The sequence below is a fragment of the Plecotus auritus genome, assembly GCF_963455305.1.
Source record: "Plecotus auritus genome assembly, chromosome: 9".
NCBI lineage: Eukaryota > Metazoa > Chordata > Mammalia > Chiroptera > Vespertilionidae > Plecotus > Plecotus auritus.
In genome coordinates this window covers 92916184-92936319 of record NC_137783.1, presented here as the reverse complement: position 1 = coordinate 92936319, position 20136 = coordinate 92916184, and the positions used below count along the sequence as shown (strand labels likewise).

General features: G+C 39.3%; 1 protein-coding gene across 6 annotated transcripts in view; it reads left to right on the top strand.

Annotated features, from left to right (window-relative positions):
* Window positions 1-805: 805 nt before the first annotated feature.
* CEP295 (centrosomal protein 295) overlaps window positions 806-20136 on the top strand; it is a 56293-nt gene continuing 36962 nt past the window's right edge. For 5 of the 6 annotated variants that reach the window (XR_013959136.1, XM_080643075.1, XM_080643074.1 and 2 more), the window contains exons 1-7: window positions 806-958; window positions 3831-3964; window positions 4778-4978; window positions 6657-6781; window positions 7480-7573; window positions 10382-10477; window positions 15714-15854. Coding sequence is in view for 5 of the 6 variants with exons in the window: in XM_080643075.1 (XP_080499201.1) it covers window positions 823-958; window positions 3831-3964; window positions 4778-4978; window positions 6657-6781; window positions 7480-7573; window positions 10382-10477; window positions 15714-15854 (927 nt within the window). In the remaining variant the exon portion in view is untranslated. Of the gene's footprint in view, window positions 959-3830; window positions 3965-4777; window positions 4979-6656; window positions 6782-7479; window positions 7574-10381; window positions 10478-15713; window positions 15855-20136 lie in introns of those variants that run through there. The other variant, XM_080643076.1, reaches the window with a different exon arrangement.

The window sequence follows — 20136 nt, the reverse complement described above, 5'->3', positions numbered from 1 at the left end:
GACTTCCATGCTTATGTAACTACCAGTTCCTACTATTTGGCATCCTATTGGTCTCTTAAACCTACCCACCTCTCTCCATTCACAGTGCCATCATCTCTCACTTCCTGCAGCAGCATCCTCACTGGTGCCCGCACCCCGCCCCGCCTTCAATCTTCACTCCCTCTTCCACAGGAGGAAGCCAGAACTGATCATGCCAGCAACTTCCCTCTCCCCCACTCCCCATTTCCTAATCCTTTGTTTCCTAGTATGTATGGTTAACTAGACCACACAATCTAGTATAAAGGCCATAATTCATATACCCACATCTCCCTTTCATGTGGCACACTGTGCTTGGCACAATAAATAGGACACTGTACTCATCCCCTTTCTGATTGTAGCTTGTTTACAGCAGATAAATCCTTGACATGCTCTAGGTGTGTCGGACCTCGGGAGGCACAGAGTCTCGGATATGGTTTCCTGTAGTACGAGCTGGAGGCCCTTAAAGGAAGCATCAGACTAGCGTCCTCGTACCAAACCAAGTGTGTAGTCACTACACAAACGGATGCAAATCTTCAGGATCTACAGCCGCCCTCGCGGTTCTGGACAATTATGTTCCCCATTCGCGACCTCTGTCTCCTAACGTGTGAAAACAGCATGTTGAGCGACAGAAAGTGAAACTTTAGAGCCGCGTAGTGAGAAACAAAAGGGCTCTACTTGAGGTCCAGCGGGTCCCCGTGCGCGTGGGAGTGCGAGTGCGCGTGCGCGGCCGTCCCGGCGGCCCCCGGGGGAGGCGGGAACAAGCGGATTCCCGCGGTTTGGCCCCGCCATTGGCGGGCGGTTTGAATGACGGAAATGACGGTGGCTCGGCGATGGCCGTCCCGCAGGCGCACGAACGGCTGTTGGGAAGCTGAGCGGCGGTGGCCGCCCGGACCTTCCTTGGCGGAGCTACGCCTCCTGGCTCCCGGCCCCCGGCTCTCAGGTGAGTGACGACCGCACCGCCTCGCCGCGACCCGGGCGTGCACGATCCCGGAAGCCTGGGAGCTGGGGGTGCGCCGGGGAGGGGGACGCCGAGCGGGAGCGGCGCCGCGAACGCCGCCAGGACCGCGGTGCCCGGCCTCGGCGGCCGCTCTCCCAGGCCCGCGTGGGCTTGCGGCTCCGAGCAGCTGCGGGACCCGAGGCGCGGTCCGCCCAGACCCGTCCGCTCGCGCGAGAGGCGGCCCCGGGCCCTTTGCGCGTGTGGCTCTGCACCTCTCCCGGGCCCGGTCACGCGGAGTCCCGGAAATTCCAAGGATAGTGGGCCGCCGGGAGCGCCTCCGCTGTGCTGCTGCACCCTGCTCTGTGCGTCCTGCATACTCTCGCCCGAGGTCACCTGGACCTGGCCTGAAACCTGGTCGCCGATGGAGAGCACCGCCGGCATCGTTTCCTGCGGAGAGCGTGCTCTTTTTTGGTGTCTGTCACCTTTAATTTTTTAAGCATTAAGTCCTGCCCCAAATTGAGCTTTTAAAACATTGGGGAAGGTTCGAGTCTTTGGTCGTGTCACGTTCGTTCAGTCACATAATCACCAGGACAGCCTTTTGGGGTTACTCCCATTGTTTGCATTGTTTAGGAAAAGGAGGCCAAAGTGACTTAGGTGACTTGGCCAGAGTCTTCCTGCTTTAAGTTCCAGTGTTGGGTCTTGAACCCAGTCATCTAAGTCTGGTATTAATTTTGTGATTACAATGTGTCAGGTGCCATTTAATCTGAACAAAATCTTGCAAGATAAGTAGTATCTTTCTTATTGTATAGCAATAATACATAGGATTTCAAAAATCCATTTTCATATGAATAAGTGAGGGAGCAGGGGAAACTCTTCCTCTTAGAAGGTCTTCAAATGTAAGCCTAGAAGGAATAATGTAAACAGAAAATACCGCTTGATAAATGGCACAGTAATTGTTTCAGACATCAATCATCAATGGATACTAAACGTAATGGGCAGAAGTTTGATGAGCAGCACATACTTACAAAGCCTCAACTCTCTCTCCACCAGACACTTACAAATGAAAAGTAGTAACTACAGTGGAGAAATCTGGTAGGTAGATACCACCTTAACCACCTGATCAAAATTCACAGCGCCAGTAGGAAGACAGGTTCACTTCATTTACCTCCTGATGTGGTGCACTGAGAAGGCTGCATTATCACTTCTGTGGTGGTCTTGGCAAAAATGCATAACCTCATTAAACCACAAGAAGAGATTAAACAGATCCAAATTGAGAGACATTCTACAAAATAACTGACTGGCCAGTGTTTTTTAAAAACGTCAAGATTTTGAGAAGAAAAACAGGCTGAGGAACCGTCCCAGATTAGAGGAGTTGAAGGAGACATGACAGCCTCCGCAGCCTTGAGAATGTGAAGCACCTGCGTTCTGAAGTCCATTGGCATGGACGCTGTGCTGCTCCTTGCCAACGATGGAGCCTTGCCAATAACTGAGCATAGCAGGCCTGTTCCTGAGAAACAAGGCACTCTCAGAGGGCTTGCTGGACCTTCCTTAGACTGCATGGCCATGTAGGAGGCATCTACCCAGCTTATCTCCCTCCTTCACTCAGTGTCAGATTTGCATAGAAGTCTGAAGTTTTCCCAGCTTTCTCCCCATTTTTTTCTGACGCAGGCATTTCCCCTAATAAAAACCTTTGTGGGCGTAATCCCACCTTGGTATCTGCAGAGTACCACAACAATCAAATGCAGTGTATTTTCCTTGGATTGAGTCCTGGTCCAGAAAATGGACATTAGTGGAATAATTGGTGAAATTTGAAGGTTTTAACTTTTTGTATAGATTAGTTAAAAGTATTGTGCCAAAAAAAAAAAAGTATTGTGCCAGTGCTAATTTCCTAGTTTTGATTATTGTACTGTGGTTACATAAAATGTTAACATTTAAAGAAGTTGGGGAAAGAGTATACGGGAATTCCAAGTCTGAAATTATTTCCAAATACGTTTAAATTTTTTTTAAGTTATATACAAGAGAAAACAGTTGTTCTGTCACACGGAGGTAAAAATAAACAAATGTATGTTTGCTTTCCTATAATCCTCTAGCAAATGAAATAGTGAATACTCAAAATTCTTGAAAATGACAGTGATGGGAATGGGGAAGTATCAGAATGACCTAAGAAGGGTTTTCAAATTACAAACACTTATAGATTCTTACATTTTTTCAATTTCTCTCTGGCAGACTGCCCCAAATAGGGGCATGTTAAACTAGGGAGAAGAGTGAGAATACTGAGTATAAACAGTACCACTAGACGTATAGAACTGGAAATCTAAACACTTAACTCATCCAAACAACAGAATTGTTCCAAGGGGATTTTTGAAAATGATTATTTATTTAAAAATCAACCCATTGTAGTTGTTGAAGAATTGTTTACTGCTCAGGGGTTGATAGGTAATCAAGTTGTGTATAACAGATTGGAAGTTGAATCTAGGGACCTGGAGCCCTCGCAGTTACAGCAGTAATTGTGAAAACATTTATTCTGTGCTAACACATCTTTTTAAATCTTCGGGCTTTTTTGCCTTTAAGCTAAGTAAATTGGAAATCCCAATTAGGAATAAGTCAGGTCCCAGAAAAGGTAAACAATAATCTGCTGTAGATGGAGAACATTTTTTTCAAGTACTTCTAATTATCCTCCACTTACTCCTTCCCATCTATCTGAGAACCACTGATTTAAGTGCTGCATTAATAATGATGTTTGTAAATAATTTGGACTTTGTTTACCCAAATTACGTTATTTGCATGTACACAGCCCTTAATTGTCAAATACACTTTTTAAAAATTACTTTTGCTGCCCTATCTTAATAGACATTTTTCCTTGTTAAAAATTCAGAACCGTTTTGTTTAAAGAACACAGAAATGAAAAGAAAGGTAGTGAATGCTGGCAAGATGAGATTGAGTCCTAATGAGGAAGCCTTCATTTTAAAAGAAGATTATGAGAGAAGACGAAAGTTAAGATTGTTACAGGTAAGATTTATTTGGAACAAAGTTTCAAATTCTGTATCTTCCCCCAATTATTAGTATTTTTTACATTAAAGTGTTCTAAGTAAAATGTTGCATTTAAAAACCTTTTCTTGCTGTACAAAAGCCCTGATTCTTGCATACTAACTAGTTTTGGAACATTTGAAAAATAGACCAAAATGGTAAATATATTGAAGAAGAGTTTGAGGATAGGGGTGAGTTGACTCACTAATTATTGGAAGATATTTCTTTAAATATTTTTTAAATGATGTTTACCTGATAAAGATTAGGATGACTGAAGACTTAATGAAAAGAGTATTAGCTGCTGAAACAAATTTATTATGGAGTTGTAAATTTTTCTTTTCTAGAAGTCTTTAGAGTAAGTTAGTTAAGTCTTTGTGAAGCATATTTTAGATGCCATTCTGCCTAAAATTGGGGATGATGTACCACAAATAGGGAGTTCTCATCTAGCTCTGTCTATATTAATCTGGGCTATACATTTTATTGAATCATGCTTAACCATTTTAGCCTCTTAAATTAGGTTATTAGAATGGTAATGGCAGTACCATTAGGACTTGAGGGATATTATAGCTAATTATTTAGGAAACTTTAGAAGATGTTTTGAAATTTTAGGGTTTGTTTCCTATATCACTTGGATTTTTTTTTTTTTTTTTTTTTTGCTTTACATAGAGTTTCTCTAATGAATATTCAGGAGAATAAATCTAAAGAAAATTAATTTAAGTTTCTGTTTCCAAATAGCTTTTCAAAAAAGGTTTAAGTACTCTTTTTTTATATATCTGCTAAATATTAATTCTTCAGGTTCGAGAGCAAGAAAGGGATATCGCTTTACAGAGAAGAGAAGATATAAAACAAAGGAGAAATCGGCAATTTAATCATTTGGCAGAGGCACTGAGGGCAGAATGGGAAGAATCACAGACTCAGAAAATAAACAACTTGGAAAAACTGTATTTGGCAAGTTTAAGAAGTATGGGAGAGGGACACCAACAAGCCAAAGAAAATGTAAGTGACCAATGATATGACTGCCTGTCTGTGGTAGTAATTTTGGTTAAAAGCAAATTATACTTGTTAAATGTTTGTCTGATAAAAAAATGTTTTCATATATAAAATTTGTTTTGGGCAGCCTGAACTTTTTAAATTTAATGTCATTTAAGAATGCTGCTAGGTTCATTTCCTAATAAGAGTCATGTCAAGTAAACTCTATCTTCATGTAATGTTTAATTTGTGTGTGTGTGTGTGTGTGTGTGTTAATCCTCACCTGAGGATAGTTTTCCATTGATTTTTTTTTAAATATATTTTTATTGACTTCAGAGAGGGAGGGAAAGATAGAAACATCAATGATGAGAATCATTGATTGGCTGCCTCCTTCACGCCCCTTACTGGGGATCAGCCGCAACCCGGGCATGTGCCCCTGACCAGAAATGGACCCAGGACCCTTCAGTCCACAGGCTGATGCTCTATCCACTGAGCCAAGCCACCTAGGGCTCTTACTGATTTTTAGAGAGAATGGAAGGGAGGGGGAAAGACAATGCGAGAAACATCCATGTGAGAGAGATGCGTAGAATTGCCTCACGCACGAGCTCTCACCAGGACCGGTGATCTAGCCTGCAACTGAGGTACATGCCCTTGACCAGAATCAAACATGGGACCCTTCAGTCCTCAAGCTGACGCTCTATCCACTGAGTCAAACCAGCTAGGGCTATCTTCCTATAATGTTTCATTCTCTTCCAGTCTTTAACTGTCTGGGTAAAAAAAAAAAAAAAAAAAAAATAGTAACTTTCTTAATCAGAAGTTGTTGTTTTTGAGCATTTTGGACAGATTCAGTGGGTTGAATTCAAATTTCTCATTTCATTATCATTCCTCATATCTCTAATACATATATAGTTGAATGTATATACACTTGGATTTCATTTACACAGAGTAAAAATTTTTTGATGACTTTCAAAGAGGCAAAGTAGAATTTAACTCAGTATTTCAGACTGCGCCATTAACCTTATGTTGTTTTTTATTTTTATTTATGTTTATGATTGGAAAATATGGGCATACCTTGGAGATACTGCAAGTTTGGTCTCAGACCATCACAATGAAGTGAATCACTTGAATTGTTTGGTTTCCCGGTGCTTATAAATGTTATATTTACACTATACGGTACTCTAATTAGTGTACAATTGCATTAGGTCTAAAAGACAATGTACATACCTTAATTAAAAAGTACTTTAATGCTAACTATCATCTGAGCCTATTGGAAAAATGGACTTGCTCAAAGCAGGTTGCCACAGACCTTTAATTTGTAAAAATCCATACTATCGAGTGCAGTAAAGTGAAGCACAATAAAACAACAGATGCCTGTTCTAGATTGCAGTCCCAGAGACAGTCACACAAAATAAGGCAAGTCTTCAATATCAAACCAATAGTGAGGAAAAGAAATACCTTTAAAGAATGTGGCAATCAAATATGTTCCATGGTCCCTGGTTTTAGTCTGGGTTTTTAGTAATGACATTAAGTTCTGACATCAGATTTTTGTAGCTTCATTTATTTGTGCTTTAGTGCAGTGTTTTCTAAACTTCAGTCATTCACATTCATGATTTTTGCTCTGACTTAGGAAGCAACCAAAGATTATACTGTAATGCTACCTTTTAACCCTGAATTACATGATTTAACATCTTGTATCTATTTTTAGGAACCTGATTTGAATGCTCTGGCACAGAGGGCAGCAGAAAGAAAAACAAAAGCAGAACTGAGGCATAAAGAGGCCCTGAAAGTACAGAAAAATCAAAAAGAAATGTCGATTAAACGAAAAACCTGGTAAAGTAATAGTTTTTATCATATTCTCCACTGAAGCGGATATGGTTAGAAGTAGATGCTGCATTGGATATTGTTTAAGCACCTATTTAAAAAAATTCACAGTATATCCATTGAGTTGTTAATTTGGTTTTTAAAAATAATGTGGTGGGGGGATGTGCTTAGGTAGGTGAACATAGTAACAAGTGACTTTAGCAACAATTACTAAATTATATAGAAATGTATGGCTAGTTCAGAATGCATGTCAACCAAAATCTCTGCCTCTGATGTGAAAAAAAAGAAAAAAATATCATTGCAATTAAGAATATTAAAAGGTTATAGACTCTTTGGAAGTCATTAATGAGTATTTTTGCATATTGTAAAAATGAAAGAGCCTGTTACTAGTCAACAATAGTCATTTTATGTAGTGGCCCATCTTTATCAATATTTCTTTTTTTTTAAACCCTAAACTAAAGAACATTAGATGTTCATTGGACTAGTCCCCACTGTAGAGCTTTATGTCTTTAGATATATCTCTTACACTTGGTAAACAATTTCTTAATATCTGCTGTGTATACCCTGTTTATTAAATAACACACTGAGCTTATGGGATCAGATTGGAGGATTTCTTGAGATCCTGTGGCTTTTATATTTTAATCTTCAGGGATGTAAAATAATACTGTCTGAGAAAGTAATTTATGCCGTCTTTTGTTTTTTTTAAGGCACATAAAAGCTCGAAAGGAAGCACTGCTTGCAGAAAAAGAAAGGTCTGCCAAAATTACAAGTCTGCCACCTCCTCCTCCAACTCTTTTTGAGGTGAATTACTTTGAGTGTTAAGAAGAACTAGGTTATAATTAGAATTCAGAACTAGGTTACTATTAGAATTCAGTGCAGGTCAAAATATCATTTGCTTTAACTTATTTTTTTTTTAATTTATTGATTTTTAAGGAGAGAGAGAGAAACATGGATTTGTTGTTCCACTTGTTTATGCACTCATTGGTTGATTCTTATATGTGCTTTGATTGGGGATCAAACCCACAACCTTGGCATATCCTGATAGTGATCTAACCAACTGAGCTACCCGACCAGGGCCTAACTTAATTTTAATTGTACAAGTAACACATGCATATATCTGGAGTAAATAGTATGTATCTCTACTGTATTAGGACTTTTTTTTTTTTAGCACAATACTAATATTGTTCCGAATATAATCTAAAATAAAGTGTGTGACCTAGCCAGTGTGGCTCAGTGATTGAGTGTCGACCTGTGAACCAAGAGGTGGGTTTCATTCCTGGTCACAGCACATGTCTGGGTTTCGGGTTCAGTCCCCAGTAGGGAGGTATGCAGGAGGCAGCCAATCAGTGATTCTCATCATTGATGTTTCTGTCTCTCTCTCCCTCTCCCTTCCTCTCTGAAATCAATAAAAATATATTAAAACACAGCCTGTGTTCAGTTTTTCCCAGTTATCTAAAAATATTTTTGGTTACTTGAAAACCTGTAGATGTCTTTTATCTTAAAAAGGTGCCCTTTATTTATTTTTTAAAAACTGGATTATTTGCTCTGTAGACTTTTCCACATTTAGGATTTGGCCATTGTAGATAGTTACCATATTATAAGATAAAGAGATTAGATATGTAAATTAATAAGTTTATATAAGATTATGCAAAATATCATTTTGAACAATTTTATTAAGTAAAGTGGAAATTAAAAGGTATCAGTTCTCTTGTTTACATTAGCTTTTGGTGGTTATTGGGATGGCTATTTGGATGATTATCAAAATTAGTTATTTTTACCTAAGAAGTTAATTAGAAAAGGAAAAACTTACACAAAAACAAAAATGTCTAATTTAGTTGTATATACACATATATTTTATGTATGTATGATCAATATAAGTACCCAGTATTCACCTCTTAAGCATTTAATGTTGTCAGCCTTCCTGCTTTTATGTTGAGCCATCTGCCATGTAACATTTGATCCAACATTCAAATGGAAGAGTTAGATTTCAGTCACTCCCTCAGTACCATGTTAAAAGACAGGTATTTTATCCGTGATCCTGTGATTTACCGTTGTTATAATTCCTAAAGTTCCTGGCAAACCAAAGTAAAAAATTTACAAAAAGCAAGAAAAACTGTATGATTTAGCAAATATGAATTATATGTTGGATGTAGACTCCCCCCCACAACTTTTTATTATGAAAATTTTCAAAATAAGAGAAGTCAGAAGAGTACAATGAATAGCCATTTGCATTGTGTATAGATTTCAAATAGTTGTGCATATATGTATACATTTGAATGTAATTGTAGAGATGACATTTCACCCTAAATACTTACGCATGCTTTTTGTAAGAATAAGGATATTCTCTTATGCAATCACAGTAACACCTTAGGAAAATTAACATTAATTCCTTAAATCCATTTAATATTTAGTCAGTAATCAGAATTTTCCAATTGCCCCTAAATTGTCTTGTCTTACAGCTTTTTTTTTTTTTTTAATTTCAGAGAGGAAGGGAGAGAGAGCTAGAAACATCAATGATGAGAGAGAATCATTGATCGGCTGCCTCCTGCACCCCCCCTCCCCACTGGGGATCGAGCCCACAACCCAGGCATGTGCCCTTGACCAGAATCAAACCCGGGACCCTTTAGTCCCCAGACTAGCCCTCTATCTAGTAAGCCAAACCAGCTAGGACTTTTTTTTTCAAACCAGGATCCAAGCCAAGGTTCACCTATTGCTTCTGCTTGTTTTATTTCTTTGGTCTCTATTAATGTAGAACAATACCTACCCCAAGTCTTTTTATTTCAGACTTTTTGAAGGGACTGGTTTGAAGAGACTAGACTAGTTTCTCATGTTCTGTATTTATCTGGCTTGGTTATGGTCATGTCTACAAGAGATATCCATCATAAAGGTATATTTTTCTCTTCAACTAGAGGCCCGGTGCACAACATTCGTGCACTGGGAGGAAGGGGGACGGAGTCCCTCAGCCCAGCCTGCACCTTCTCGCAGTCCTTAGCGCTGCTACGGAGGCGGGAGAGGCTCCTGCCTCTGCCCTTGCCAGCCATGAGCCCGGCTTCTGGTGCTCCCCCTGTGGGAGTGCACTGACCACCGGGGCAGCTCCTGCGTTGAGTATCTGCCCCCTGGTGGTCAGTGTACGTCATAGTGACCGGTTGTTCTGCCATTTGGTTGATTTGCATATTAGCCTTTTATTATATAGGATTACCAAATAATCTGAGAGATGATACTTTGGCACCAGAATCTATTCATCCTTCTACATTTATTCATTGGCCTACTTCTGTTTGAAAAAGGAAAAGAGAACTTTCTCTTTATCAGTGAGCATGAAGTGCTATAACCGAATAATCAAACTTAGAATCAATAATAGTAGAGCAACTTATTATATGCCTCCTGATGTGATGCATTAAACTATACAGCATCACCTCTGTAATACTCTTTTCTAAATATAATCTAGCTTTTAAATCTAATTCCATTTTAATGGAAGTACAGAGCATGATCCCATGTGAAAAAAGTAAGAATAACTGATGAAAATACAAAATAAATTTTTTTTATTGAATCTAGCTTTAAATGAAAATTCTTTTAACCTAACAATCTATTTCCTATATTCCATTTTTTCAGAACATTGAAGTAAAGAGAATTTGTAATGTGAAAACCAATAGTTCTACCTACCATCATCTTTATGCTTTTGTGAATAGAGAGACAGACACAGAACAGGTGATTGACTTAATGTTTGTTCATTTTCCTCATTTTATTACTTCTCTGTTCATTGAATTGAGTTATATCTAGTTTCTTGTAAGTTGTTTCCAGATCTCAAAATTTGAACTATTCAACTAACCATCACAGAGTAATAATGTTTTTAAAAATATTTCAAATATGTTTTGCATTATCGTGTCATGTTTAATATGAATGAGGTTTAATATGAATGAAAGGAGTTAGCTATTTGGATGGTTATATTTTAAAATAGCAAATCTTAAAACTTTTTTAATCAAAATAATATATGCTCTTTGTGAAAATTTTGCAATTATAGATGCCAGCCTAAATGATAGGAAAAACACCCATGATTTCATCACCAAAAGGAAATGTAGTTAATCCATTAATGAATTCATTGTAGTCTCTCTATATAAAACATATACACTTTTAAAAACATGATATTTAACAAGTACTTAATATTAAATCATATAATTTAATCATTTTTCTATTGTTCCATTTCTTCTGTAAATAATGCAAATATAATAATATTTCTTCATCAGCTTTTTGCAAATAAACTACTTGTTCAGTCAACTTTTTTATCATGTAAGAGCTTCTAATATGTGTTGTTTGAATATCCTGATAACTTAGTTCTAAACTCTTGTATGCCACTAAATTTGTCTTTGGCTGAAGAATGATGAAAGTGGCCTGCTATATTCCTGCTGGAGCCAGTAATTCTCTGAATTATGTTTTGCTACATTTACTTTCTATATACACAACTAAACTAAATTCCTAAATTACTGATGCCCTTCATCATATTTTTTCTTTTGTCATTGACAGTTGCATAGTTTAAAAATGGATTTTTCATTCTAGGAGTATTTTTTTCTATTGTAGCCATTATATTGGTTACTGTGAGACCCAGGAATGTCTGCAGACAAGTAAAACAGAAAAGTTAAATTCATCAATTTAAAAATTTGTCTAAATGTCTGATGTATAAGATGCAGAAGTAGCATATTTAATACTTATTATTATATGCACTGCAGATTACAATTCATGAAAAAAGTTTTAGAAACATGTTTTCTAAAAAGAGTTTTTGCTTGGGATTCACAGTTTTTGCAAATTTCCACACATCTTTTGAGATCAGCTACTGAGTGGAATCTTAATTATTTCAACTAGATTTTTGTTTAAATTTTTAATTGCACTGACACAAATCTATAAAGGATTGTATTCCTAAAGCGTTCTTATAAAATCATTTTTTGATGTTTGGGCAGTAAGAATAAAACTTTGGGTACCTGCCCTGGCCGGTGTGTTCAGTGGTTAGAGAGGTGGCCTGTGCACCAAGGGTCTCTGGTTCAATTCCTGGTTAAGGGATATACCTGGGTTGCAGGTTCGATCCCTGGCCCTGGTCAGCACAGGTGCAGGAGGCAGCCAATCGATGTGTCTCTCCCACATTGATGTTTCTCCCTCTCTCTCTCTCTCCCTCTCTCCCTCTTTCTCCTTTCCTCCCTCCCTCTCTCTACCCCTCCCTCCCACTATCTTTGTTTATTTATTTATTTATTATTATTTTCTTGTTGTTGTTTTATTGATTTTTACAGAGAGGAAGGGAGAGGGATAGAGAGTTAGAAACATCGATGAGAGAGAAACATCAATCAGCTGCCTCCTGCACATCCCTCACTGGGGATGTGCCCACAACCAAGGTACATGCCCTTGACTGGAATCAAACCTGGGACCCTTCAGTCCACAGGCCGACGCTCTATCCACTGAGCCAAACCGGTTAGGGCTATTTATTATTTTTTTAAATATATTTTTATTGATTTCAGAGAGAAGGAGAAGGGGAGAGAGACAGAAACATCAATGATGAGAGAACATCATTGATTGGCTGCCTCCTGCACACCCCTCATCGGGGATCGAGCCCGCAACTCGGACATGTGCCCTTGGCTGGGATCGAACTTGGGACCCTTCAGTTCACAGGCCAAACGGGCCAGGGCATCTCCCACTCTCTTTAAAAGTCAATGGAAAACATACCCTGTGGTGAGGATTAACAAACAAACAAAAAGTTGGGGTTACCTAATTTTTCTCTAACTCTGTATATCCTTTATATTCCTCACTAGAGGCCTGGTGCACAAAAATTTGTGCACTGGAGGGAGGGTCCCTCAGCCCGGCCTGCCCCTTTTCAGTCTGGGAGCCCTCAGGGGATGTCCTGCTGATGGCTTAGGCCCACTCCCCACGGGACCAGGCCAATCAGGGGAAGGCGCTGCCCCTATCACCCTGCTACGGCTGCCTGAGCCCAGGGTCTCGCAGCCGCTGGGGCTCACGGCTGCCTGAGCCCACAGCTGTCTGAGCCCCGGGCCTTGTAGCCGCCGCCATGGCTGCCTGCCCTTGGCCTTTGCAGCCACCGCCATGGCTGCCTGCCCTTGGCCCTCACAGCCGCTGCTGCTGCTGCCTGCCCTCGGCCCTCACAGCCACTGTGGCTTTGTCCAGGTGGACTTCCGGAAGACATCCACTCTAATTAGCATATTACCCTTTTATTAGTATAGATTGTGTTTGGATTTAACATGTTAATCATGAATGTTGTATATTTTAAAGTTTCCCTCCCTTAAAATTTTGCTTTATCAAAATTGGCATTTTGCTTTGAATTTACCCTTAAATGGTGTGAAAAATTTCAAAACAACTTTTTTTCTTAAACCTCCTGGCCTAAATGGAATGAAATACTGTTCCGTAAAGGTTATTTTGTATAATTTATGCATGTTAATGCACTATAATTTTATAGCAAATATAATTTTGATTTAATAGAATCTTGGTTGTTTTGTCTGGTGTATTTAGATTTGCATAAATATTTATTGGCTCAAAAGTTATATTTTTACCCTAGCTGGTGGTGAGAGCGTTGGCCTGTGGACTGAAAGGTCCCCGTTCAGTTCAGGGAAGGACACGTACCTCCCTTGCAGGCTCTTGGCCCTGGTCAGGGGCATGCCGGTGGCAACCAATTGATGTGTCTCCCTTACATCCTTGTTTCTCTCTGTCTCTCCCTCCCCTTTCACTCTCTCTAAATATCAATGGAAAAATATTCTTGGGTGAGGATTATTTTTAAAAAAAGTTATATAATATTTTTAATTAACTTATTTAAAATATATTTTAATCTCTATATTTGGAAACTTTTTTAAATATATTTTTTTATTGATTTCAGAGAGGAAGGGAGAGGGAGAGAGAGAGAGATAGAAACATCAGTGATGAGCAAGAATCATTGATTGGCGGCTTCATGCATGCCCCATACTGAGGATCGAGCCCACAACCCAGGCATGTGCCCTTGGCTGGAATCAAACCTGGGACCCTTCAGTCCGCAGGCTGACACTCTATCCATGAGCCAAACCAGCTAGGACTTATATAATATTTTTTTATAAAGTTGTTTGGACATTGCACTCTTAATATATTAATGTCAGTCTCTTTACCTATTTATTTCACTGTTGGAGAGCTTTAAATTTACATATATACTTAACTAGAGGCTGGGTGCATGGATTCGTGCACTAGTGGAGTCCCTCGGCCTGGCCTGTGGGGATCAGCTGAAACCAGCAGTCCTACACTCTCTAAGGGATGTAGTAGTGTGCGAAGCAGCAGGCGGCCAGGGAGGAGTCTGAGCCCAGGCTGAGCACTGTGCCACTCACGCTCACCCTGGTTCCGCTGCACCTGCTGCTGCCACTGCTTAGTAGGCTCGCTGCCACTCCGCTGTGGTCTCCGCGCATCCATCCTAGGGCGATACCAGCATGCCCATGACCGAGAAGGGGCCGTGGGCTCGCGCCCAGTCCCGATCCTGGTCCCGATGGGGGTGGGCATTCAGGGGGAGTGTCTGCAGGAGAGGCTCGCGCTGTAACAATTGCGCTCGCCAGCCATGAGCCCAGTGTCTGGTGCCCATTGGTCAGTTGAGTGGTGCTCCCACTGTGGGAGCGCACTGACCACCAGGGGGCAGCTCTTGTGTTGAGTGTCTGCCCCCTGGTGGTCACTGCATTGTAGCTACCAGTCAACTGGTTGCTTAGGCTTTTAAATATATATATATATATATATATAGATAGATAGATAGATAGATAGATAGTTTTCATATTCATCATTAATTATTTCAACTGACGAATACAATTTCAACATATAAAATACATAGAAGATTTGTACTTAAAGTTACATTTGGAATGTTTACCAAGATTTGAAAATGAATATTCAGATGTAAGAATCCAGGTTATGTGCCTCTCCCCCTCTTTAGTATTACTATTGTTATGTTAATGAATGTGATGGCTGACTACAATCACATAATCATTGGTTGTGTGCAAGTTCTAGGAAGCCAGAAATTATATTCAAGTAGGTGTTTTTGGTGATTTGGTCTTCTTGAGGGTGAAGCCAAGCAGCAGACGTTGGCTGAAAATCAAAAATAAATCTCATTGTTTTCCTAAATGACTTACATGATTTTTGATGTTTGTGGTTTCTTTACTACTACCTTTCAGCATCAGTTGTTTTAATGGGATTTCTCTACTTAACAAAAAATGATAGAGAAATGCCTTTGGATAAGTATAATGCAGCAATGTTCAACCTTTTTCATCTCATGGCACACATAGTCTAATTACTAAAATTCTGTGGCATATCAAAAAATATATTACATTTTTTGCTGATCTGGCAAAAAAAAAAGGTATAATTTTGATTCATTCACGCCGGACAGCTATTGTGTGTTGGCTGTTGTCTTTTTTTTTTCAATGTAAGGAAAGAGGTCAGCGCTCCTGAATAAATAAATAGTTAGGTATTGCATGTTTTGAAACTTACTGTGGCACACCAGTTGAAAATCACTGTTATAGTGTAATCTGGTTTGAAGTTAACAACTTGTAAAACTTTACAGTAACAATTTCATCTTTGTCATAGATACATGCTGTGGGCATTCAACTCTTATTTAATTTTTTAAAAAATAATTTTTATTGATTTCACAGAGGAAGGGAAAGGGAGAGAGAGATGGAAACATCAATGATGAGAGAGAATCATTGATCGGCTGCCTCCTGCACACCCCCCCATTGGGGACCGAGCCCACAACCCAGGCATGTACCCTTGACTAGAATAGAACCTGGGACCCTTCAGTCTGCAGGCTGACATTCTATCCACTGAGCCAGACCCGTTAGGGCTTATCATTTAATTTTATCTAAGTAGTAAAACATGATTTTAAAGTTGTTTTGTTTTTTTAATTATTGGTTTGTTTTACACTTTTAAATTGCCTAAAATGTTACTGATTGACTGCTAGCCAGATCCTCATTTGGCTGCTGAAGAAGAAGCTAAAAGACTGAAAGAAGCACAAAAACAAGCAGAGAAAGAGAGAATGGAGCAGACTGAAAAGGCACATGTACGGGGTTTCCAAGCAATGAAAAAGATCCATTTGGCTCAAGTAAGAATTAAATTCTCACTCTGACCACTACTGACAGACTTAACCACTAGCATTACAGAATTATTAGTGAATGGGCTCAAAGTAAGGAGGTGTGAAGAATGTGAAAATAATAGCCTCTGAGTCATATGATTTCAAATTTCCCCACTTTCTTTTACCTCTTGTTTCAAATTCAGGTTGGGTGAAGCTATTCTCACTAATAATATATTGCTGTTCTAAAATTTTTACTAGTGATGAATTTATTAAAAGTTAAATATTTTAATCAATTAGAAAATAGCCTAAAAGAAATGAATCACTTTCCTAATTTGTGCTCTGTAAATTCTAGAATTCAACTCATTAAATATTTATTTAGCATAGCACTTGTTGGCTTCGCAGAGTGTTGATTCAAAGGTGAACTCATGACCCTATTGTCAAGCAGCGTTGAAAATGTGATTGTTGCAGACCTGCAGAATATGTATAATGAAAACTGGCTTCATAGTTTCAGCTTCACTTTTGTCATGCCTATTCAGCAAGTGTTTATTCTTGAAACAGCATAGAAATGATTAATCTTTTTAGAAGTCTAAATTTATGTTCTGAATTTGACCCATGCATTTGGATGTTTTAAATGCTTATCTGAGGAAGTTTTTTAAGTGCTTCTGTGAGAATTAAATGCCTGTCTTTTTTTTAAATTGAATTTATTGGGGTGACATTGGTAAAATGCCTATCTTGTTGAAGTTCATTTGTATAGTTTGAACTGAATTATTACCTTCTCCCTTAAATTTTTAGCTGTTATAAACCGGGAATAAGTTATGACTAAAATAACTGAATGTCTGAATTAGTATCAGTCTATCTAAGGCTTAAACTTATAGAAAAAATTGTGAAAGCAACGTAAACCGAGCGCTCCTCCACAAATCAATAGTGTCTAGTGGTGAAGTAAGTGGACTCCACAGTCGGCCTAGATTTTTGTCCCGTCACTCCTCCATTGTTTGATCTTAGGCAGGTTACCTAAGCTCTCTGAGCTCTATTTCATGATCTGTTTTGGGAGGATTAAATGAATTGAATGAAGCCCCTAGGATTGTGTCTGGAATTTCATAAGCTCACAGTAATTTTATCATTGCTGGTGGTAGATGTTATAAATAATTCAAGTAGAAAAATATGCCAAGCTTTCAGCGAGTCAAGAATAGTATACTTATTTAAATAACTTTTAAGTTAATTGAATAAGAAGTTAATGATTTGAAACTTAATGTAAATTAAGTGATTTCATAATTTGATTCTTTTTCAGGGCATGGCAAAAAAATTGGAGATATTTTATCTCCAAATGACAAAATATTTTAAACTTTATATAACAATAAGTAGTGTGTATATGTAATCACTTGACAAACACTTTGTTATACAGGCTGTCCATCTTTTTTCAGACTTAGTGTCTCTTACACAAAAATGTCATCAAACTATGCAATCTCATTACTACTAGAGCATTTCCTTCCCCCTGTCTGAACCTCTTTGCTATAGATCCCATTGTGCCCTGGGACTATATTTCCTGCTGGTGTCTAGTATCTATTATAACTAGTGTTTGGCCACTACTTGCCCTTTCAACTTCATCTTTTTTCCTTGAATATCCCTGCCCTCTATATCCTATCTACAATGAACAGTGTACTTTTTCTGAATATCCTGTGCCTTCATTTCCATACCTTTATACTGTAGTTGTTACTTCTTTCTTACACGCCTTCCCTTCACCCACTTTTATCAGGCTAAATCCTCATCCCAAGGAATCAGAAGTCTTCTCTTATGCTCCCTCCCTAGCCTCCACCACCAAAATCCTGTTAGATAAACTCACTGAAACTCCTGCTTAAATTTCCAAATTAGCCAGACTCTCAGCTTAAAGAGATATATATAGATCCCCTTTAATCATGGTGATTCCAAGAGTATGTTGTAATAAGTATCATCTGTTAAGCCACAGGCACTCTGGGTCCTGGTGCCTACCTGAGACTGGTATATGCTGCTGTCTACGAGGAGAACTGGTACAGAGTGCACTGCAGGAGCCATGGCACTTCTATAGAGCCTATCTATATAGAGCCTGACTTCATGACTATCCTGAGAAAGAACTGTAATTGGCAGATACCTTTGAAGCTTTGTGGTGTAATCAGTACTACCCACCACCTTAGAGTCCTTACTGACAGAGTACTAATTCCCTGTTTGCTGCTCTTTAGGTTAAGGGTGAGATTGCATCTCTAACATCAGTGGTATCTGACATTTAGTAAATATTTTTTGAATGAATAAATTAATGTCTTTTTGTGGCATAACAAATGGCAGAGGAGGGAAAGGAACCCCTGGCCCTGTTTCTCATGATTTCTCCACTTTTCACTCACTGTTAATATTAATATCCCAAGTGTGTGCCTCAGCTATTGTTAATGAAATCTTTTTTTTTTTTATAAATCTTTATTGTTCAGATTATTACAATTGTTTCTTCTTTTTCCCCCCATAGCTCCCCTCCATCCCGTTCCCACCCCACCTTCTGCCCTTACCTCCCCCCCACTGTCCTCATCCATAGGTGTATGATTTTTGTCCAGTCTCTTCCTGAACCCCCCCCCATACCCTTTTCCCCCTGAGAATTATCAGTCCACTCCCTTTCTATGTCCCTGATTCTATTATATTCACCAGATTATTCTGTTCCTCAGGTTTTTAATTCACTTGATTTTTAGGTTCACTTGTTGATAGATATGTATTTGTTGTTCATAATTTTTATCTTTACTTTTTTCTTCTTCCTCTTCTTTAAGAATACCTTTCAGCATTTCATATAATACTGGTTTGGTGGTGATGAACTCCTTTAGCTTTTTCTTATCTGTGAAGCTCTTTATCTGCCCTTCAATTCTGAATGATAGCTTTGCTGGGTAGAGTAATCTTGGTTGTAGGTTCTTGCTGTTCATCACTTTGAAAATTTCTTGCCACTCCCGTCTGGCCTGCATAGTTTCTGTTGAGAAATCAGCTGACAGTCGTATGGGTGCTCCCTTGTAGGTAATTAACTGTTTTTCTCTTGCTGCTTTTAATATTCTCTCTTTGTCTTTTGCTCTTGGCATTTTAATTATGATGTGTCTTGGTGTGGTCCTCTTTGGATTCCTTTTGTTTGGGGTTCTGTGCGCTTCCTGGACTTGTAAGTCTATTTCTTTCACCAGGTGGGGGAAGTTTTCGGTCATTATTTGTTCCAATAGGTTTTCAGTATCTTGCTCTCTCTCTTCTTCTGGCACCCCCATAATTCGGATGTTGGTACGCTTGAAGTTGTCCCAGAGGCTCCTTACACTATCTTCAACTTTTTGGATTTTTTTTTCTTTTGCTTTTTCGGTTTAGTGTTTTTTGCTTCTTTGTATTTCAATTCTTTGACTTGATTCTTGTGTTCCTCTAGTCTGTTGTTGGGTCTCTGTATAATATTTTTTATTTCAGTCAGTGTATGTTTAATTTCTAGTTGGTCCTTTTTCATATCTTTGAGGGTCTCGTTATATTTATCGGCCTTTTCTAGGATATTCTTTTTTTTTTTAATATATTTTATTAATTTTTTACAGAGAGGAAGAGAGAGGAGAGGGATAGAGAGCTAGAAACATCGATGAGAGAGAAACATCGATCAGCTGCCTCCTGCACACCTCCTACTGGGGATGTGCCCACAACCAAGGTACGTGCCCTTGACCGGAATCGAACCTGGGACCTTTCAGTCCGCAGGCCGACGCTCTATCCACTGAGCCAAACCGGTTTCGGCTAGGATATTCTTGAAAAGCCTTATAACCGTGGTTTTGAATTCTATATCCAGTCGTTTGTTTTCCTCCATTTCTTTCGTTTGTGATCTGTTTCTTTGACGCCGCATTTTCACTGCTTCCCTGAGTTGGTAGGGTAGATTTGTGTGCTAGGTTTCCTGTATGGCCCAGTGGGTCAGCCTCCCCAGTTAACCTGACGTGAATACTCTTGGTGCACCCCTTTGTGGGCTGTGTGTACAGCCTTGTTGTAGTTAAGTCTTGATTGTTGTTGGTATCACTGGGAGGAATTGATCTCCATGCCAGTTGGCTGTAAGGATCAGCTGTGTCTACGCTGGGAGAAGTTCGGTGCTGGAGACAGCCTTATAGGATTAGACTTGCCAAATTGCAAAAGCCTCTGTGCTCAGCTTGGATGGGGTGGAGTCTCAGGGCGGAGCAGACAGTCTTCGCTTCCAGTCAACCTTGCCCTTGCGCGCGCGCACCTCTAGACCTCTGCCTTCCCTGGCTCCCGAGTCTCCGCCCGAGAGTCCAGATTCCCCCCACAAGAGCGTGGGTCCCCAGGGGCTCTC